Source organism: Macaca thibetana, chromosome 7 (genome assembly GCF_024542745.1).
Source record: "Macaca thibetana thibetana isolate TM-01 chromosome 7, ASM2454274v1, whole genome shotgun sequence".
Taxonomy (NCBI): Eukaryota; Metazoa; Chordata; class Mammalia; order Primates; family Cercopithecidae; genus Macaca; species Macaca thibetana.
The window spans coordinates 112,054,104-112,075,260 of NC_065584.1; the positions used below are offsets into that span (position 1 = coordinate 112,054,104).

The 21,157-nt window shown below is 57.7% G+C and overlaps 1 protein-coding gene and 10 non-coding genes across 30 annotated transcripts; all 11 read right to left on the minus strand.

The window, feature by feature from the left end:
• Window positions 1-996: 996 nt before the first annotated feature.
• Window positions 997-20,551, minus strand: LOC126959063 (uncharacterized). Of its 20 annotated transcripts, none has more exons than XM_050797999.1 (8): window positions 18,941-20,551; window positions 18,503-18,588; window positions 18,281-18,411; window positions 17,856-17,899; window positions 15,619-15,750; window positions 15,180-15,224; window positions 14,029-14,160; window positions 6,836-7,486 (listed from the first exon to the last, which is right to left on the minus strand). In XM_050797999.1, exons 1-8 carry the CDS (start codon window positions 18,984-18,986, stop codon window positions 7,305-7,307), a joined length of 798 nt encoding a protein of 265 aa, XP_050653956.1. In that variant the 5' UTR covers window positions 18,987-20,551; the 3' UTR covers window positions 6,836-7,304. The 20 variants fall into 20 exon arrangements, 18 of the variants coding, with proteins under 18 accessions (XP_050653964.1, XP_050653971.1, XP_050653963.1 ...); XR_007727455.1 differs by adding an exon at window positions 13,602-13,647 and having other exon boundaries at window positions 7,343-7,440; window positions 13,884-14,160; window positions 18,503-20,551; XR_007727456.1 differs by lacking the exon at window positions 6,836-7,486 and adding exons at window positions 12,336-12,415; window positions 13,602-13,647 and having other exon boundaries at window positions 13,884-14,160; window positions 18,503-20,551.
• On the minus strand, window positions 1,295-1,376 carry LOC126960308 (small nucleolar RNA SNORD115). The gene has a single exon (XR_007727872.1). It is a non-coding gene; the product is annotated as a small nucleolar RNA SNORD115 (small nucleolar RNA).
• Window positions 3,159-3,240, minus strand: LOC126960274 (small nucleolar RNA SNORD115). Its single transcript, XR_007727840.1, has one exon. It is a non-coding gene; the product is annotated as a small nucleolar RNA SNORD115 (small nucleolar RNA).
• On the minus strand, window positions 5,820-5,900 carry LOC126960292 (small nucleolar RNA SNORD115). The gene has a single exon (XR_007727858.1). It is a non-coding gene; the product is annotated as a small nucleolar RNA SNORD115 (small nucleolar RNA).
• LOC126960311 (small nucleolar RNA SNORD115) lies at window positions 7,729-7,810 on the minus strand. Its single transcript, XR_007727875.1, has one exon. It is a non-coding gene; the product is annotated as a small nucleolar RNA SNORD115 (small nucleolar RNA).
• On the minus strand, window positions 9,312-9,393 carry LOC126960255 (small nucleolar RNA SNORD115). The gene has a single exon (XR_007727822.1). It is a non-coding gene; the product is annotated as a small nucleolar RNA SNORD115 (small nucleolar RNA).
• Window positions 11,972-12,052, minus strand: LOC126960303 (small nucleolar RNA SNORD115). The gene has a single exon (XR_007727867.1). It is a non-coding gene; the product is annotated as a small nucleolar RNA SNORD115 (small nucleolar RNA).
• On the minus strand, window positions 13,891-13,972 carry LOC126960312 (small nucleolar RNA SNORD115). Its single transcript, XR_007727876.1, has one exon. It is a non-coding gene; the product is annotated as a small nucleolar RNA SNORD115 (small nucleolar RNA).
• LOC126960256 (small nucleolar RNA SNORD115) lies at window positions 15,477-15,558 on the minus strand. Its single transcript, XR_007727823.1, has one exon. It is a non-coding gene; the product is annotated as a small nucleolar RNA SNORD115 (small nucleolar RNA).
• On the minus strand, window positions 18,145-18,225 carry LOC126960293 (small nucleolar RNA SNORD115). The gene has a single exon (XR_007727859.1). It is a non-coding gene; the product is annotated as a small nucleolar RNA SNORD115 (small nucleolar RNA).
• LOC126960313 (small nucleolar RNA SNORD115) lies at window positions 20,065-20,146 on the minus strand. The gene has a single exon (XR_007727877.1). It is a non-coding gene; the product is annotated as a small nucleolar RNA SNORD115 (small nucleolar RNA).
• Window positions 20,552-21,157: the final 606 nt, after the last annotated feature.

Consider the following 21,157-nt stretch of genomic DNA (forward strand, 5'->3'; position numbering starts at 1 on the left):
CCTATCCCTGTGCATGGTGGGCACCCACCCAGATGCCCTTTCCCAGCACATACTGGAAATAGCAACCTGGGGTCCCAGGGCCACATGTTTTCTCTGATGGGTCCGCATCCATGCCCCACACACCTCCTGAACACAGAGCAGGGCTACAATCAGCTAATCAGGGGACACACAGCATCTTTTCCTGTCCTTGGGCCCAACATCCGCTACCCTGGAGGTGACCCCATGACTCAGAAGCAGCATGGGCCGCATATTCCAAGGACAAGACCATTGACAGTAGGCCTTCCAACCTTAAGTCAACCATTCCCGACACTTGACCATTGGGAAGGGATGACTTCCAGCCACAGGGAAGGGGGGACTTCCAGCCACGGGGAAGGGGAACTTCCAGTGGGAGCAGGCTGACCCCTTGGCCCAAAGCCGACGAGTCCATGGCCAGACCTCAGCACCACCAGGTGCCGGCCAGAGCTCAGTCTTGACCCAAACCTAGGGAAACAGTACCACCCCCTTCAAGGCTCAACAAGGCCCATGGAATGGCTCATTACTCAACAGGGTCTGTCCCATTCATGGCCATGCATTGGGCACAATCCTTAAATCTCTACAGCTCAACTCCATGGGCCTTCCCTATTACCCACCTTTCTCCATGAATGGAGAGCTCCTGTGTGACCCCCATGGCGTCCCAGAGCCCCTATTGGCCCCTCAGGTGGCCTGGGCAGTCCTTGAGGCCAGACTCGAACACCTAGACTCATGGGGGAGCTACCATGTGTAAGACTGAAGGAACCCTGTCCTGCCTGGACCACTGTCATCCCTGCAGGGCTCCAGGGAAGGCATCCTCCTTGGGTCCGATTTCCCAGGAAGCCACCCTCCTGGTGGACCAACCCATCCCTCCCGGGTGGGGATTCAGGTTCGCTCCCTGAGGAAACCCCCCTGTCCCAAAGGCTGACCCTCAATGACTCCACGTGGCCTGGCCCATGGCCCATGATGGCAGCAGGATCCACTCACCTATGCCAGTAAATGCCAGGGTGCCCTGCCTGGGTTGAAGACCTCACTGAAAGACACAAGTGGAGAAGTGGGGCTCAAGGAGGAGCTTCCACGTGCCCCCCCCCCACCAGGGAACTGGACCACCAACAGCAAGCCCGCACAGGGAGCCTGGGCTGCCTCACGGAGGAGTGCAGAGACAGGGTTGGGCCCCCCAGATGCCCTTCAGGGCCCCCAGGGCTCTAGCTCAAAACTAATAAATAAAGCCCCCTACCGGGGACTTCGGGATCCCAGCATCCTCTTCCAAATTCTCACCTAGGGTGAGCCTCAGCGTAATCCTATTGAGCATGAATTTTAAGTCATAACCTCTCTTCAGGATAATAAAAGGTTCTCATCATCGACCCAAACCAGGGCACCCCCCTCCCCATGCATGCATCCAGCGGGACCCAGATGTGCTTACCACAGCACAGTGTAGGAAACCAGGACGACAGGTAGGTCCCAAACTTCAGCACACCAGGGTGGGCACCTGGCTGATGGCCACTGGCCTGGGTCCATTGGGCCCAATGCAAGTCTTCCTCCAGGCTCACCATTTGGGGGGACAGGAAGAGGACATGTGTCCCAACAAGGCCTCATCCTTCCATGTGGGGAAGGGGTAAGGTATACGCATGTGATGGGGTCCATGAGAAACACTGACCTATCATGGACATGGGGAGCCCTTGGCCCTCCCCATCACCAAACCCTGAGAAAACAGGGTAGGTAGGTCTGGGCTCAGGCAAGATGCCCAGACTGCACCCTACTGATGGCCTTGATAGCATCTCCACTGCCCAAGCTGTCTGCCCCACACAATTCCAGAGCCACTCCGGGAACACAGGGCACAGTGAACCAGCCAGCTCATGGCCAGCCAAGGAGAGTGGCCCAGAAGCTATATGCCACTGTGGACATGGAAGATGCACAGCCTGCCCCAGGGTGTGGTGGGCACCTGCCTAGGTGCTATTTGCAAGCCACACCCGAAATCAAAGCCTGGAGTCCCAGAGCCACATGCTTTCTCTGGCGGGTCCCCATCCATGTCCTGCAAATGTCCTAAACACAGAGTCAGACCACCCTTGGGCAACCATGGGCTACACAGTGTCCTCTCTTTCCTTAGCCCCAAGACCCCACCACCCTGGAGGTGACCCCATGGCTCAGAAGAGGCCTGGGTGGCATATTCCCAGGACAGGACCATCGACAGTGGCTCTTCCGACCTCAGGATCCACTCTTCCAGCCCCTCACCAACCGGCAAGGGGTGATCTCTAGCAGGACCGGGCTGCCAAATGGACCAAAGCCCAGAAGAACCTGGGCCGGCCTGCAGCATCACCAGGTGCTGGCCAGAGCTCAGCCTTGACCCAAACCCAGGGAAACAGCGCGGCCCCCCACCAGGCTCAACGAGGCGCCATTGAGATGGCCCATTACTCAACAGTCGGTCTCAGTTAGGGCCATGGTTGGGATGCAATCCTTGAATCTCTGTGGCCTGAACCCACGGGCCCATTCGAACACCTCTCCAGGAAAAGAGAGCTCTCGTGTGACCCCTGGGGCACCCAGAGCACTGTGACACCCATCATGTAGCCTGGGCTGTCCTTCAGGCCAGACCTGCATACCAAGTCTCAGCTGGAAACTGCCCCACATGGGAATAAGGGGACACTTTCCTGCCTAGACCACAGTCACCCCTGTGAGGCATCAGGGAAGGCATTGTCTTGGGTCTGATTCCCAAGGAAGCCAGCCTCCTGGAGAAACCACCCCTCCCCAGTGGGGATTCAGTCGACTCCCTGAGGAAACTCTTCTTTCCCAAGGGCTGACCCTCAGTGACACCACGTGGCCTGGCTCATGGCCCACAATGCCAGCAGAATGCACTCACCTATGCGCATCAATGTCAGCGGGCCCACCTGGGCTGAAGAGCTCACTGAAATACAGAAGACACAAGAGGAGAACAGGGGCTCAGGAAGGAACAGCAAGGTGCCCTACCCCGGGGAACCGGAGAGCCAACACCAAGCCCACAGAGGGAGGCTGGGCTGCCTCATGTAGAAATGCAGAGACAGGGTAGAGCTCCCCCAAGATGCTGTTCAGGGCCTGGATTTCTCCAATCCAAAATACAGTACCCTGACAGGGACCTAGAAATCCCAGCATCCTCTTCCAAAATTCGCACCTAGGCTGGGCCTCAGCGTAATCCTATTGAGCATGATTTTTAAGTCATCACCTCTCTTCAGAACCATATAAGGTTCTCATCATTGACCCAACCCAGGGCACCAACCCCTCAACCCATGCCTGTATCCACTGGGACCCAGATGGGCTCACCAGAGCTCTGTGCAGGAGACCAGGACACCAGGAAGGGCCAGAGCTTCAGCTTTTCAGTGGCTGAGCACCCGGCTGAGGGACACTGTGTCAGGGCCAGCAGGCCCAAGGCAATTCTTCCTCCAGGGTCACCATCTGGAGGGGTGAGGGACAGGTGTCCAAAAAGGGCTTCACGCCTCCATGGGGAAAAGGGGCAGAGGGTGCTAGCTCACACATGCTCTCCCTCCATGGACTCATGAGATGAGATCCATGTAACAGTGACGGTCATGCATGTGAGGAACCCTTGGCCCTCCCTGCCACTGAACCCTGAAAGAACAGGGCAGATGAATCATGGGATTCCAGCAAGACGCCTAGGCTGCACCCAACTGTAGGACCCTGGAGCAACTCCACTGCCCACGCCAGCTCCCCAACACAACTCTGGGCCTTAATGGGAACACTGGGCAGGGCCAGGGCCACCAACCAGCTCATGGCAAACCAAGAAGGCTGGCCTGGACGCCATGCGCCACTGCAGACCTGGCGGTCACATAGCCTGCCTCTGGGCATGGAATGCACACATTCACGCACCCTCCATAAGCTCACACCAGAAATACCATCCTGGGGCCCCAGGGCCACGTGCCTTCTCTGGTGGGTCCCCATTCATGCACCTCACACCTCCCAAACACAGAGCTGGGCCACACTCTGCCAATCAGGGGCCACATAATGTTTTCTCCTTTCCTTTGGCTCAAGACCCCATCACCCTGGAGGTGACCCCATGACTCAGAGGCAGCCTTGGCAGCAAATTGCTGGGACAGGACCCTTCACAGTGGCCCTTCCACCACAGGATGCCACCCTTCTGGCCACTCCACTATGGGGAGGGGTGAACTCCAATGGGACCCGGGCTGCACCCTTGGCCCAAAGCCCACGATTCCCAGGGCCAACCATGAGGTGACAGCCAGAGCTCAGCCTTGACCCAACCCAACCGAGGCTGCACCACCTCCACCAGGCTCAAGGTGCCACCACCGGGATGGCCCATTGCTCCACTGCTCAACAGGGTCCGTCTCATTCAGGGCCATAGGTCATTCCTGACCCTTGAATGTTCAGGGTCTGACTCCGTAAGCCGGATCAGCCACACACTGTGCCCCTGCAAGCCTCAGGGACAGAGAGCTCCCATATAAGACTCCTGGCCCCGGAAGACCCTGGGAATGCCCTCATGTGGCCTGGGCAGTCCTCCAGGACTGACCTGTGCACCAAGTCTCAGCTAGGATCTGCACTGCATTGGGTTGAAGGAACCCTCTCCAGCCTGAACCTCTGTTACTTCCGCAGGGTTGCGGGGAAGGCATCCTTCTTGGGACCGATTTCCAAGGAAATCTCCCAACTGGAGAAACCATCCATCCCTGGTGGGGATTCAGGTCAGCTCCTTGAGGAAACCCTCATGACCTGAAGCGTGACACTCAGGGACCCCACCCCGGTCTGGCTCATGGCCCATGACCCCAGTAGGATCCATTCACCTGAGGCCCGGCCAGCATGGAGGTGACATCATAGCTCAGAAGCAGCCTGGACAGCAAATTTCTGAGACAGGATCTTCCACAGCAGGCCTTCCCACCTCAGGAGGACACTCTTCCTGCCACTCGACCACAAGGAAGGGGTGACCCCGATGGGACATGGGTCATCCCCTTGTCCCTAAGCCCACCAATCCCAGGGTGGGATTGCACCACCATCAGATGCTGGCCAGAGCTAGTCTCGACTCACCCTGAGGAAACAGTGCTGACCCGCACTTGGCTCACAGAGGCACCACTGGGATGGCTGATTGCTTAATAGGGTCAGTCCCATTCAGGGCCATGGGTTTGGTGTGATCCTTGAAACTCCACAGCCCAGCCCTATGGGCCGAATCACACACACCTCTCCAAGGTCAGAGAGCCTGTGCATGAATCTCTTGGTGCCCCAGAGCCCTTGCGTCCACCTTCATGTGGCCTGGCCATCCTAGAGGCCAGACCTGAGAACCAAGTTTCAGCGGGACACTGCCCTGCAGGAGGTGGAGGAAACCCTTTAATGCCCGGACCACCACAACCCCTGCAGGACTTCAGGGAATGTATCTTCCTTGGGTCTGATTCCTAAGGAAGCTGCCCTCCTAGAGAACCAATCCCAGGTGAGCATTCAGGAAGGCACCTAAGGAAACCCTTGCAGCTGAAGACTGATGCTCGGAAACCCCACACAGCCTGGCTCATGGGCCGTGACCCCAGCAGGATCCACTCACCTATGCCGGTCAATGCAAGGGGGTCTGCTGGGCAGAAGAGCTCACTGAAAGACACAGGGGAAAATGGGGGCTCAGGAAGGAGCCACCAAAGTGCCCCACCCCTAGGTAACAGCAGTGCTGACACCAAGCCCACATAGTGACCCTGGGCTGCCTCATGGAGGAGTGCAGAGACAGGGTTGGGCACCCTCTAGATACCCTCAGAGCCTCCATGTCTCTAGCCCAAAATACAGTGGATCTCACAGGGAACTCATAATTCCCAGCATCCTCTTCCAACATTCTCACCCAGGCTGGGCCTCAGCGTAATCCTATTGAGCATGATTTTTATGTCATCACCTCTCTTCAGACAATATAAGGTTCTCATCATCGACCCAACCCAGGGGACCCCCTCCCCATCAATGCATCCAGTGGGACCCGGATGTGCTCACCATAGCTCAATGCAGGAGATGAGGGCATCAGGAAGGGACCCATCTTCAGTGCACTGGGGCTGGGCACTTGACTGACAGACGTTGGCCCAGGGCAATTAGGTCCAATGCAAGTCTTCCTCAAGGTTCAACATCTGGGGAAACACGAGTAGGACAGGTGTCCAAACACAACCTCATCCCTCCATGGAGGCAGAAGGTGGGGTGTGGCGGCTCAGGGATGCTCACCCTCCATGGACCCATGTGGAACACTGGCCCGTCGCAGACGCAGGGTACCCTGTGCTCTCTCAGTCACCAATCCTTGAAAGGACAGGGCAGGCGGGTCACTGGGGTCGGGCAAGAAGCCCCAGCTGTGCCCTACTGCAGAGCCCATGAGCATCTCCACTGCCCATGCCGGCTCCACCACATGACCCCAGCATCATGCCAGGTCTACTGGGCACAGACCAGGGCCACAAAACAGCTCATTGCCAACCAAAGAGGCTAGCCCAGATGCCAGATGCCACTGCAAAGCTGGCAGTCACATATCCTGTCCCTGTGCACTGTGGGAACCCACCCACGTGCCCTATCACAGCACGTACTAGAGACCTGTACATGCCTGGGGTCCCAGGGCCACATGCTCTCTCTGGTGGGTCCCCATTCATGCCCCACACACCTCCTAACACAGAGCAGGGCCACACTTGGCTATTCGGGGGACACATGGTGACTTCTCCTTTCCTTGGGCACAAGACTCACCATCCTGGAGGTGACCCCGTGGCTCAGAAGCAGCATGGGCGGCATATTCCAGGGACAAGACCCTTGATAGCGGGCCTTCCACCTCAGGAGGCCACCCTTCCAGACACTTGCCCACAGGAAAGGGGTGAATTTCAGCCAAGGAGAGAACCTCAGCAATACGTGGACTGACCCCTTGGCCTAAAGCTAACGAGTCCATGGTCAGACTGCAGCAACACCAGGTACCAGCCTGAGCTCAGCCTTGACCCAAACCTAGGGAAATAGCACCGCCCCCTCCAGGCTCAAAGAGGTGCCACGGGTTGGCATATTGCTCAACATGGCCCATCCCATTCAGGGCAATAAGTCAAGTGCGATCCTTGAATATCTGCAGCTCAACTCCATGGGCCCTACCCAACCTTTCTCCATAGATGGAGAGCTCCTGTGTGACCCCATGGCATCCCAGAGGCCCTGTGGACACCCTCATGTGGCCTACACAGTCCTCGAGGTCACAGCAGCACAGGAAGACTCAGCTGGGAGCTGACTGGTGTGAGACTGAAGGAACCCTCTCCTGCCTGGATGACTGTCATCCCCACAGGACTCCAGGGAAGGCGTACTCCTTGGGTTCGATTTCTCAGGAAGCCACTTTCCTAGAGGATCAACCCTTCCATCCCTGGTGGGTATTCAAGTCTGCTCCCTAAGGAAACCCTCCTGTCCTGAAGGCTGACCCTCAGCGACTCCACGTGGCCTGACCCATGGCCCATAGCACCAGCAGGATCCACTGACCTATGCCGCTCAATGCCAGCGTGCCCTGCCTGGGTGGAGGAGCTCACTGAAAGACACAAATGGAGAAGGGGGGCTCAGGGAGGAGCTGCCCTCATGCCCCACCCCAGGAAACTGGACCACCAACAGCAAGTCCGCACATGGAGCTTGGGCTGCCTCACGGAGGAGTGCAGAGACAGGGTTGTGCCCACCAGATGCCCTTTGGCCCTCTAGGTCTCCAGCCCAAAATACAGGGACCCTGATGGGGACTTCGGGATTCCAGCATCTTCTTCCAAAATTCTCACCTACGCTGGGCTTCAGGGTAATCTTATTGAGCATCATTTTTAAGTCATCACCCCTCTTCAGGACAATACAAGGTTCTCATCATCGACCCAACCCAGGACACCCTCCTTCCTGCACAGGCATCCGGTGGGATCCGTTTGTAGTCACCACAGGTCAGTGCAGGAGACCAGGTCACTAGGAAGGTCCCAAGCTTCAGCACACCAGGGGCCAGGCACTGGTTTTGGGACACTGGCCCAAAGACATTGAGCCCAACACAAGTCTTCCTCCGGGCTCACCACCTGGAGGGACAGGAGGAGGACATGTGTCCAAACAGGGCCTCATGCCTCCATGCCGCAAAGGGGTGAGGGTTACTCACGGGATGGGATCCACAGAGAACACAGACCTATTACGGAAGTGGGGCACCCTTGGCAAACCACACTTGAAATCAAAGCCTGGAGTCCCAGGGCCACATGCTTTCTCTGGCGAGTCCCCATCCATGTCCCGCACAGCTCCCCAAAACAGAGTCAGGCCACTTCGGCCAACCCTGGGCCACATAGTGTCATCTCTTTACTTAGGCCCAAGACCCTGCCACCCTGGAGGTGACCCCATGGCTCAGAAGAGGCCTGGGTGGCAAATTCCTAGGACAGGACCATCGACAGCGGGTCTTCCTACCTCAGGATCCACTCTTCCAGCCACTCACCGACATGCAAAGGGTGACCTCCAGGAGGATGTGGGCTGCTGACTTAGACCAAAGCCCACAAGTTCAAGGGCCGGCCTACAGCATCGCCAGGCAGTGGACAGAGCTCAGACTTGACCCAAACCCAGGGAAACAGCACCACCCCCCACCAAGTTCAAAGAGGCGCCATTGAGATGGCCCATTACTCAACACAGTCGGTTGCATTTAGGGCCATGGTTGGGATGCAGTCCTCGAATCTCTACAGCCTGACCCCACGGGCCCATTCGAGCACCTCTCCAGGGAAAGAGAGCTCTCGTGTGACCCCTGTGGCACCCCAGAGCCCCTGTGGCCGCCCTCATGTGGCCTGGGCCAGACCCGCACACAAAGTCTCAGCTGGGAGCTGCCCTGTATGGGACTGAGGGGACTCTTTCCTGCCTGGACCACCGTCACCCCTGTGAGGCATCAGGGAAGGCATGGTCTTGGGTCTGATTCCCAAGTAAGCCAGCCTCTTGCAGAAACCATCTCTCCCCAGTGGGGATTCATGTCGGCTCCCTGAGGAAACTCTTCTTTCCCAAGGGCTGACCCTCAGTGACACCACGTGGCCTGGCTCATGGCCCACGATGCCAGCAGAATGCACTCACCTATGTGCGTCAATGTCAGCGGGCCCACCTGGGCTGAAGAGCTCACTGAAATACAGAAGACACAAGAGGAGAACAGGGGCTCAGGAAGGACCCAGCAAGGTGCCCTACCCCGGGGAACTGGAGAGCCAACACCAAGCCCACAGAGGGAGCCTGGGCTGCCTCATGTAGAAATGCAGAGACAGGGTAGAGCTCCCCCAAGATGCTGTTCAGGGCCTGGATTTCTCCAGTCCAAAATACAGTGCCCTGACAGGGACCTAGAAATCCCAGCATCCTCTTCCAAAATTCTCACCTAGGCTGGGCCTCAGCGTAATCCTATTGAGCATGATTTTTAAGTCATCACCTCTCTTCAGAACAATATAAGGTTCTCATCATTGACCCAACCCAGGGCACCAACCCCTCAACCCATGCATGCATCCACTGGGACCCAGATGGGCTCACCAGAGCTCTGTGCAGGAGACCAGGGCATCAGGAAGGGCCAGAGCTTCAGCTTTTCAGGGGCTGAGCACCCGATTGAGGGACACTGTGTCAGGGCCAGCAGGCCCAGTGCAATTCTTCCTCCAGGGTCACCATCTGGAGGGGTGAGGGACAGGTGTCCAAACAGGGCTTCATGCCTCCATAGGGGAAAGGGGGCAGAGGGTGCTAGCTCACACATGCTCTACCTCCATGGACTCATGAGATGAGATCCATGTAAAACAGTGACAGTCATGCATGTGAGGAACCCTTGGCCCTCCCTGCCACTGAACCCTGAAAGAACAGGGCAGATGGATCATGGGATTCCAGCAAGACGCCTAGGCTGCACCCTATTGTAGGACCCTGGAGCACCTCCACTACCCACACCAGCTCCCCCACACAACTCTGGGCTTCAATGGGACCACTGGGCAGGGCCAGGGCCACCAACCAGCTCACGGCAAACCAAGAAGGCTGGCCTGGACGCCATGCGCCACTGCAGATCTGGCGGTCACATAGCCTGCCCCTGGGCATGGAATGCACACATTCACGCACCCTCCATAAGCTCACACCAGAAATAACATCCTGGGGCCCCAGGGCCACGTGCCTTCTCTGGTGGGTCCCCATTCATGCACCTCACACCTCCCAAACACAGAGCTGGGCCACGCTTTGCCAATCAGGGGCCACATAATGTCCTCTCCTTTCCTTTGGCTCAAGACCCCATCACGCTGGAGGTGACCCCATGACTCAGAAGCAGCCTTGGCAGCAAATTGCTGGGACAGGACCCTTCACAGTGGCCCTTCCACCACAGAATGCCACCTTTCTGGCCACTCCACAATGGGGAGGGGTGAACTCCAGTGGGACCCTGGCTGCACCCTTGGCCCCAACCCCTGATTCCCAAGGCCAATCATGAGGTGACAGCCAGAGCTCAGCCTTGACCCAACCCCACCGAGGCTGCGCCACCCCCACCAGGCTCAAGGTGCCACGACCGAATGGCCCATTGCTCCATTGCTAAATAGGGTCAGTCCCATTCAGGGCCATAGGTTATTCCTGACCCTTGAATGTTCAGGGTCTGACTCCGTAAGCCGGATCAGCCACACACTGTCCCCTTCAAGCCTCAGGGACAAAGAGCTCCCATATAAGACTCCTGGCCCCGGAGACCCTGGGAATGCCCTCATGTGGCCTGGGCAGTCCTCCAGGACTGACCTGTGCACCAAGTCTCAGCTAGGATCTGCACTGCATTGGGTTGAAGGAACCCTCTCCTGCCTGAACCTCTGTTACTTCCGCAGGGTTTCGGGGATGGCGTCCTTCATGGGACCGATTTCCAAGGAAATCTCCCAACTGGAGAAACCATCCATCCCTGGTGGGGATTCAGGTCAGCTCCTTGAGGAAACCCTCATGACCTGAAGCGTGACACTCAGGGACCCCACCCCGGCCTGGCTCATGGCCCATGACCCCAGTAGGATCCATTCACCTGAGGCCCGGCCAGCATGGAGGTGACCCCATAGCTCAGAAGCAGCCTGGACAGCAAATTTCTGAGACAGGAACTTCCACAGCAGGCCTTCCCACCTCAGGAGGACACTCTTCCTGACACTCGCCCACAAGGAAGGGGTGACCCTGATGGGACATGGGTCATCCCCTTCCCCCTAAGCCCACCAATCCCACGGCAGGACTGCACCACCATCAGATGCTGGTCAGAGCTAGTCTCGACTCACTCTGAGGAAACAGTGCTGAACCGCACTTGGCTCACGGAGGCACCACTGGGATGGCCGATTGCTTAATACGGTCAGTTCCATTCAGGGCCATGGGTTTGGTGCGATCCTTGAAAATCCACAGCCCAACCCCCTGGGCCGAATCACACACACCTCTCCAAGGTCAGAGAGCCTCTACATGAACCTCTTGGTGCCCAAGAGCCCATGTGTCCCTCTTCTTGTGGCCTGGCCATCCTAGAGGCCAGACCTGAGGACCGAGTCTCAGTGGGACACTGCCCGGCATGAGGTGGAGGAAACCGTTTAATGCCTGGACCACCACAACCCCTGCAGGGCTTCAGAGAATGTATCCTCCTTGGGTCTGATTCCTAAGGAAGCTGCCCTCCTAGAGAACCAATCCCAGGTGGGCATTCAGGAAGGCTCCCAAGGAAACCCTTGCAGCTGAAGACTGATGCTCGGAAACCCCACACAGCCTGACTCATGGGCCATGACCCCAGCAGGATCCACTCACCTATGTCGGTCAATGCCAGGGGGTCTGCTGGGCAGAAGAGCTCACTGAAAGACACAGGGGAAAATGGGGGCTCAGGAAGGAGCCACCAAAGTGCCCCACCCCTAGGTAACAGCAGCGCTGACACCAAGCCCACATAGTGACCCTGGGCTGCCTCATGGAGGAGTGCAGAGACAGGGTTGGGCACCCTCCAGATGCCCTCAGAGCCTCCAGGTCTCCAGCCCAAATTACAGTGGATCTCACAGGGAACTCATAATTCCCAGCATCCTCTTCCAACATTCTCACCCAGGCTGGGCCTCAGCGTAATCCTATTGAGCATGATTTTTATGTCATCACCTCTTTCCAGACAATATAAGGTTCTCATCATCGACCCAACCCAGGGCACCCCCTCCCCATCAATGCATCCAGTGGGACCCGGATGTGCTCACCATAGCTCAATGCAGGAGACGAGGGCATCAGGAAGGGCCCCATCTTCAGTGCACTGGGGCTGGGCACTTGACTGACAGACGCTGGCCCAGGGCCATTGGGTCCAATACAAGTCTTCCTCAAGGTTCAACATCTGGGGAAACAGGAGTAGGACAGGTGTCCAAACACAACCTCATCCCTCCATGGAGGCAGAAGGTGGGGTGTGGCAGCTCAGGGATGCTCACCCTCCATGGACCTATGTAGTGGGATCCATGTAGAACACTGACCCGTCGCAGACGCAGGGCACCCTGTGCTCTCTCAGCCACCAATCCTTGAAAGGACAGGGCAGGCGGGTCACTGGGGTCGGGCAAGAAGCCCCAGCTGTGCCCTACTGCAGAGCCCATGAGCATCTCCACTGCCCATGCCGGCTCCAACGCATGACCCCAGCATCATGCCAGGTCTACTGGGCACTGACCAGGGCCACAAAACAGTTCATCGCCAACCAAGGAGGCTGGCCCAGATGCCAGATGCCACTGCAAAGCTGGCAGTCACATATCCCGCCCCTGTGCACTGTGGGAACCCACCCACGTGCCCTATCACAGCACGTACTAGAGTCCTGTACATCCTGGAGTCCCAGGGCCACATGCTCTCTCTGGTGGGTCCCCATTCATGCCCCACACACCTCCTAACACAGAGCAGGGCCACACTTGGGTATTCGGGGGACACATGGTGACTTCTTTCCTTGGGCACAAGACTCACCATCCTGGAAGTGACTCCATGGCTCAGAAGCAGCATGAGCGGCATATTCCAGGGACAAGACCCTTGACAGCAGGCCTTCCACCTCTGGAGGCCACCCTTCCAGACACTTACCCAGAGGAAAGGGGTGAATTTCAGCCAAGGAGAGAACCTCAGAAATACGTGGGCTGACCCCTTGACCTAAACCTAACGAGTCCATGGTCAGAATGCAGCAACACCAGGTGCCAGCCTGAGCTCAGCCTTGACCCAAACCTAGGGAAATAGCTCCGTCCCCTCCAGGCTCAAAGAGGTGCCACGGGTTGGCATATTGCTCAACTGGCCCATCCCATTCAGGGCAATAAGTCATGTACGATCCTCGAATATCTGCAGCTCAACTCCATGGGCCCTAGCTCACCTTTCTCCACAGATGGAGAGCTCTTGTGTGACCCCATGGCACTCAGGAGGCCCTGTGGACCCCCTCATGTGGCCTACACAGTCCTCGAGGTCACAGCAGCACAGGAAGACTCAGCTGGGAGCTGACCTGTGTGAGACTGAAGGAACCCTCTCCTGCCTGGATGACTGTCATCCCCACAGGACTCCAGGGAAGGCGTACTCCTTGGGTTCGATTCCTCAGGAAACCACTCTCCTAGAGGATCAACCCTTCCATCCCTGGTGGGCATTCATGTCTGCTCCCTAAGGAAACCCTCCTGTCCTGAAGGCTGACCCTCAGCGACTCCACGCGGCCTGACCCATGGCCCATAACACCAGCAGGATCCACTGACCTATGCCGCTCAATGCCAGGGTGCCCTGCCTGGGTGGAAGAGCTCACTGAAAGACACAAACGGAGAAGGGGGGCTCAGGGAGGAGCTGCCCTCATGCCCCACCCCAGGAAACTGGACCACCAACAGCAAGCCCAAACAGGGAGCCTGGGCTGCCTCACGGAGGAGTGCAGAGACAGGGTTGGTCCCCCCAGATGTCCTTCAGGCCCTCCAGGTCTCCAGCCCAAAATACAGGGGCCCTGATGAGGACTTCGGGATTCCAGCATCTTCTTCCAAAATTCTCACCTAGGCTGGGCTTCAGGGTAATCTTATTGAGCATCATTTTTAAGTCATCACCCCTCTTCAGGACAATACAAGGTTCTCATCATCGACCCAACCCAGGACACCCTCCTTCCTGCACAGGCATCCGGTGGGACCCGGTTGTAGTCACCACAGGTCAGTGCAGGAGACCAGGTCACTAGGAAGGTCCCAAGCTTCAGCACACCAGGGGCCGGGCACCTGGCTTTGGGACACTGGCTCGAAGACATTGAGCCCAACACAAGTCTTCCTCTGGGCTCACCACCTGGAGGGACAGGAGGAGGACATGTGTCAAAATGGGGCCTCATGCCTCCATGCGGCAAAGGGGTGAGGGTTACTCACGTGATGCGATCCACACAGAACACAGACCTATCATGGAAGTGGGGCACTCTTGGCAAACCACACTTGAAATCGAAGCCTGGAGTCCCAAGGCCACAGGCTTTCTCTGGCGAGTCCCCATCCATGTCCCGCACAGGTCCCCAAAACAGAGTCAGGCCACCTTCGGCCAACCCTGGGCCGCATGGTATCCATTCTTTCCTTAGACCCAAGACCCTGCCACCCTGGAGGTGACCCCATGGCTCAGAAGAGGCCTGGGTGGCAAATTCCCAGGACAGGACCATCGACAGCGGGACTTCCTACCTTAGGATCCACTCTTCCAGCCACTCACCGACATGCAAAGGGTGACCTCCAGGAGGATGTGGGCTGCCGACTTAGACCAAAGCCCACAAGTTCAAGGGCCAGCCTGCAGCATCGCCAGGCAGTGGACAGAGCTCAGTCTTGACCCAAACCCAGGGAAACAGCACCACCCCCCACCAAGCTCAAAGAGGCGCCATTGAGATGGCCCATTACTCAACACAGTCGGTTGCATTTAGGGCCATGGTTGGGATGCAGTCCTCGAATCTCTACAGCCTGACCCCACGGGCCCATTCGAGCACCTCTCCAGGGAAAGAGAGCTCTCGTGTGACGCCTGTGGCACCCCAGAGCCCCTGTGGCCGCCCTCATGTGGCCTGGGCCAGACCCGCACACAAAGTCTCAGCTGGGAGCTGCCCTGCATGGGACTGAAGGGACTCTTTCCTGCCTGGACCACCGTCAGCCCTATAAGGCATCAGGGAAGGCATGGTCTTGGGTCTGATTCCCAAGTAAGCCAGCCTCTTGCAGAAACCATCTCTCCCCAGTGGGGATTCATGTTGGCTCCCTGAGGAAACTCTTCTTTCCCAAGGGCTGACCCTCAGTGACACCATGTGGCCTGGCTCATGGCCCACGATGCCAGCAGAATGCACTCACCTATGTGCGTCAATGTCAGCGGGCCCACCTGGGCTGAAGAGCTCACTGAAATACAGAAGACACAAGAGGAGAACAGGGGCTCAGGAAGGACCCAGCAAGGTGCCCTACCCCGGGGAACCGGAGAGCCAACACCAAGCCCACAGAGGGAGCCTGGGCTGCCTCACGTAGAAATGCAGAGACAGGGTAGAGCTCCCCCAAGATGCTGTTCAGGACCTGTATTTCTCCAGTCCAAAACACAGAGCCCCTGACAGGGACCTAGAAATCCCAGCATCCTCTTCCAAAATTCTCACCTAGGCTGGGCCTCAGCGTAATCCTATTGAGCATGATTTTTAAGTCATCACCTCTCTTCAGAACAATATAAGGTTCTCATCATTGACCCAACCCAGGGCACCAACCCCTCAACCCATGCATGCATCCATTGGGACCCAGATGGGCTCACCAGAGCTCTGTGCAGGAGACCAGGGCATCAGGAAGGGCCAGAGCTTCAGCTTATCAGGGGCTGAGCACCCGGCTGAGGGACACTGTGTCAGGGCCAGCAGGCCCAATGGAATTCTTCCTCCAGGGTCACCATCTGGAGGGGTGAGGGACAGGTGTCCAAACAGGGCTTCACGCTTCCATAGGGGAAAGTGGGCAGGGGGTGCTAGCTCACACATGCTCTACCTCCATGGACTCATGAGATGAGATCCATGTAAAACAGTGACGGTCATGCACGTGAGGAATGACCTTGGCCCTCCCTGCCACTGCACCCTGAAAGAACAGGGCAGATAGATCATGGGATTCCAGCAGGACGCCTAGGCTGCACCCTACTGTAGGACCCTGGAGCACCTCCACTGCCCACGCCAGCTCCCACACACAACTCTGGGCCTCAATGGGACCACTGGGCAGGGCCAGGGCCACCAACCAGCTCACGGCAAACCAAGAAGGCTGGCCTGGACGCCATGCGCCACTGCATACCTGGCGGTCACACAGCCTGCCCCTGGGCATGGAATGTACACATTCATGCACCCTCCATAGCTCACACCAGAATACCATCCTGGGGACCCAGGGCCATGTGCCTTCTCTGGTGAGTCCCCATTCATGCACCTCACACCTCCCAAACACAGAGCTGGGCCACACTCTGCCAATCAGGGGCCACATAATGTCCTCTCCTTTCCTTTGGCTCAAGACCCCATCACCCTGGAGGTGACCCCATGACTCAGAAGCAGCCTTGGCAGCAAATTGCTGGGACAGGACCCTTCACAGTGGCCCTTCCACCACAGAATGCCACCCTTCTGGCCACTCCACAATGGGGAGGGGTGAACTCCAATGGGACCCGGGCTGCACCCTTGGCCCAAAGCCCACGATTCCCAGGGCCAACCATGAGGTGACAGCCAGAGCTCAGCCTTGACCCAACCCCACCAAGGGTGCGCCACCCCCAGCAGGCTCAAGGTGCCACCACTGGGATGGCCCATTGCTCCATTGCTCAACAGGGTCGGTCCCATTCAGGGCCATAGGTCATTCCTGACCCTTGAATGTTCAGGGTCTGACTCCATAAGCTGGATCAGCCACACACTGTCCCCTTGCAAGCCTCAGGGACAGAGAGCTCCCATATAAGACTCCTGGCCCCGGAGACCCTGGGAATGCCCTCATGTGGCCTGGGCAGTCCTCCAGGACTGACCTGTGCACCAAGTCTCAGCTAGGATCTGCACTGCATTGGGTTGAAGGAACCCTCTCCAGCCTGAACCTCTGTTACTTCCGCAGGGTTTCGGGGAAGGCGTCCTTCTTGGGACCGATTTCCAAGGAAATCTCCCAACTGGAGAAACCATCCATCCCTGGTGGGGATTCAGGTCAGCTCCTTGAGGAAACCCTCATGACCTGAAGCGTGACACTCAGGGACCCCACCCCGGCCTGGCTCATGACCCATGACCCCAGTAGGATCCATTCACCTGAGGCACCGCCACCATGGAGGTGACATCATAGCTCAGAAGCAGCCTGGACAGCAAATTTCTGAGACAGGATCTTCCACAGCAGGCCTTCCCACCTCAGGAGGACACTCTTCCTGCCACTCGCCCACAAGGAAGGGGTGACCCTGATGGGACATGGGTCATCTCCTTCCCCCTAAGCCCACCAATCCCAGGGCGGGAATGCACCACCATCAGATGCTGGCCAGAGCTAGTCTCGACTCACCCTAAGGAAACAGTGCTGACCCGCATGTGGCTCACAGAGGCACCACTGGGATGGCCGATTGCTTAATAGGGTCAGTTCCATTCAGGGCCATGGGTTTGGTGCGATCCTTGAAAATCCACAGCCCAGCCCTATGGGCCGAATCACACACACCTCTCCAAGGTCAGAGAGCCTGTGCATGAACCTCTTGGTGCCCCAGAGCCCTTGCGTCCCCCTTTATGTGGCATGGCCATCCTAGAGGCCAGACCTGAGGACCGAGTCTCAGTGGGACACTGCCCTGCATGAGGTGGAGGAAACCCTTTAATGCCTGGACCACCACAACCCCTGCAGGGCTTCAGGGAATGTATCTTCCTTGGGTCTGATTCCTAAGGAAGCTGCCCTCCTAGAGAACCAATCTCAGATGGGCATTTAGGAAGGCTCCTAAGGAAACCCTTGCAGTGCATCTGAAGACTGATGCTCAGAAACCCCACACAGCCTGGCTCATGGGCCATGACCCCAGCAGGATCCACTCACCTATGTCGGTCAATGCCAGGGGGTCTGCTGGGCAGAAGAGCTCACTGAAAGACATAGGGGAAAATGGGGGCTCAGGAAGGAGCCACCAAAGTGGCCCACCCCTGGGTAACAGCAGCACTGACACCAAGCCCACATAGTGAGCCTGGGCTGCCTCATGGAGGAATGCAGAGACAGGGTTGGGCACCCTCTAGATGCCCTCAGAGCCTCCAGGTCTCCAGCCCAAATTACAGTGGATCTCACAGGGAACTCATAATTCCCAGCATCCTCTTCCAACATTCTCACCCTGGCTGGGCCTCAGCGTAATCCTATTGAGCATGATTTTTATGTCATCACCTCTCTTCAGACAATATAAGGTTCTCATCATCGACCCAACCATGGGCACCCCCTCCCCATCAATGCATCCAGTGGGACCCGGATGTGCTCACCATAGCTCAATGCAGGAGACGAGGGCATCAGGAAGGGCCCCATCTTCAGTGCACTGGGGCTGGGCACTTGACTGACAGACGCTGGCCCAGGGCCATTGGGTCCAATACAAGTCTTCCTCAAGGTTCAACATCTGGGGAAACAGGAGTAGGACAGGTGTCCAAACACAACCTCATCCCTCCATGGAGGCAGAAGGTGGGGTGTGGCAGCTCAGGGATGCTCACCCTCCATGGACCTATGTGGTTGGTTCCATGGAGAACACTGGCCCGTCGCAGACGCAGGGCACCCTGTGCTCTCTCAGCCACCAATCCTTGAAAGGACAGGGCAGGCGGGTCACTGGGGTCGGGCAAGAAGCCCCAGCTGTGCCCTACTGCAGAGCCCATGAGCATCTCCACTGCCCATGCCGGCTCCAACGCATGACCCCAGCATCATGCCAGGTCTACTGGGCACTGACCAGGGCCACCAAACAGTTCATCGCCAACCAAGGAGGCTGGCCCAGATGCCAGATGCCACTGCAAAGTTGGCAGTCACATATCCCGCCCCTGTGCACTGTGGGAACCCACCCACGTGCCCTATCACAGCACGTACTAGAGACCTGTACATGCCTGGGGTCCCAGGGCCACATGCTCTCTCTGGTGGGTCCCCATTCATGCCCCACACACCTCCTAACACAGAGCAGGGCCACACTTGGCTATTCGGGGGATACATGGTGACTTCTTTCCTTGGGCACAAGACTCAACACCCTGGAGGTGACTCCATGGCTCAGAAGCAGCATGGGCGGCATATTCCAGGGACAAGACCCTTGACAGCAGGCCTTCCACCTCAGGAGACCACCCTTCTAGACACTTGCCCAGAGGAAAGGGGTGAATTTCAGCCAAGGAGAGAACCTCAGAAATACGTGGGCTGACCCCTTGACCTAAACCTAACGAGTCCATGGTCAGAATGCAGCAACACCAGGTACCAGCCTGAGCTCAGCCTTGACCCAAACCTAGGGAAATAGCTCCGCCCCCTCCAGGCTCAAAGAGGTGCCACGGGTTGGCATATTGCTCAACTGGCCCATCCCATTCAGGGCAATAAGTCATGTGCGATCCTCGAATATCTGCAGCTCAACTCCATGGGCCCTAGCCCACCTTTCTCCACAGATGGAGAGCTCCTGTGTGACCCCATGGCATCCCAGAGGCCCTGTGGACCCCCTCATGTGGCCTACACAGTCCTCGAGGTCACAGCAGCACAGGAAGACTCAGCTGGGAGCTGCCCTGTGTGAGACTGAAGGAACCCTCTCCTGCCTGGATGACTGTCATCCCTACAGGACTCCAGGGAAGGCGTACTCCTTGGGTTCGATTCCTCAGGAAGCCACTTTCCTAGAGAATCAACCCTTCCATCCCTGGTGGGTATTCAAGTCTGCTCCCTAAGGAAACCCTCCTGTCCTGAAGGCTGACCCTCAGCGACTCCACGTGGCCTGACCCATGGCCCATAACACCAGCAGGATCCACTGACCTATGCCGCTCAATGCCAGCGTGCCCTGCCTGGGTGGAGGAGCTCACTGTAAGACAAAAACAGAGAAGGGGGGCTCAGGGAGGAGTTGCCCTCATGCCCCACCCCAGGAAACTGGACCACCAACAGCAAGCCCAAACAGGGAGCCTGGGCTGCCTCACGGAGGAGTGCAGAGACAGGGTTGGGCCCCCCAGATGTCCTTCAGGCCCTCCAGGTCTCCAGCCCAAAATACAGGGGCCCTGATGAGGACTTTGGGATTCCAGCATCTTCTTCCAAAATTCTCACCTAGGCTGGGCTTCAGGGTAATCTTATTGAGCATCATTTTTAAGTCATCACCCCTCTTCAGGACAATACAAGGTTCTCATCATCGACCCAACCCAGGACACCCTCCTTCCTGCACAGGCATCTGGTGGGACCCGGTTGTAGTCACCACAGGTCAGTGCAGGAGACCAGGTCACGAGGAAGGTCCCAAGCTTCAGCACACCAGGGGCCGGGCACCTGGCTTTGGGACACTGGCTCGAAGACATTGAGCCCAACACAAGTCTTCCTCTGGGCTCACCACCTGGAGGGACAGGAGGAGGACATGTGTCCAAACGGGGCCTCATGCCTCCATGCGGCAAAGGGGTGAGGGTTACTCACGTGATGCGATCCACACAGAACACAGACCTATCATGGAAGTGGGGCACTCTTGGCAAACCACACTTGAAATCGAAGCCTGGAGTGCCAGGGCCACAGGCTTTCTCTGGCGAGTCCCCATCCATGTCCCGCACAGGTCCCCAAAACAGTCAGGCCACCTTCGGCCAACCCTGGGCCGCATGGTATCCTCTCTTTCCTTAGACCCAAGATCCTGCCACCCTGGAGGTGACCCCATGGCTCAGAAGAGGCCTGGGTGGCAAATTCCCAGGACAGGACCATCGACAGCGGGACTTCCTACCTTAGGATCCACTCTTCCAGCCACTCACCGACATGCAAAGGGTGACCTCCAGGAGGATGTGGGCTGCCGACTTAGACCAAAGCCCACAAGTTCAAGGGCCAGCCTGCAGCATCGCCAGGCAGTGGACAGAGCTCAGTCTTGACCCAAACCCAGGGAAACAGCACCACCCCCCACCAAGCTCAAAGAGGCGCCATTGAGATGGCCCATTACTCAACACAGTCGGTTGCATTTAGGGCCATGGTTGGGAAGCAGTCCTCGAATCTCTGCAGCCTGACCCCACGGGCCCATTCGAGCACCTCTCCAGGGAAAGAGAGCTCTCGTGTGACCCCTGTGGCACCCCAGAGCCCCTGTGGCCCCCCTCATGTGGCCTGGGCCAGACCCGCACACAAAGTCTCAGCTGGGAGCTGCCCTGTATGGGACTGAGGGGACTCTTTCCTGCCTGGACCACCGT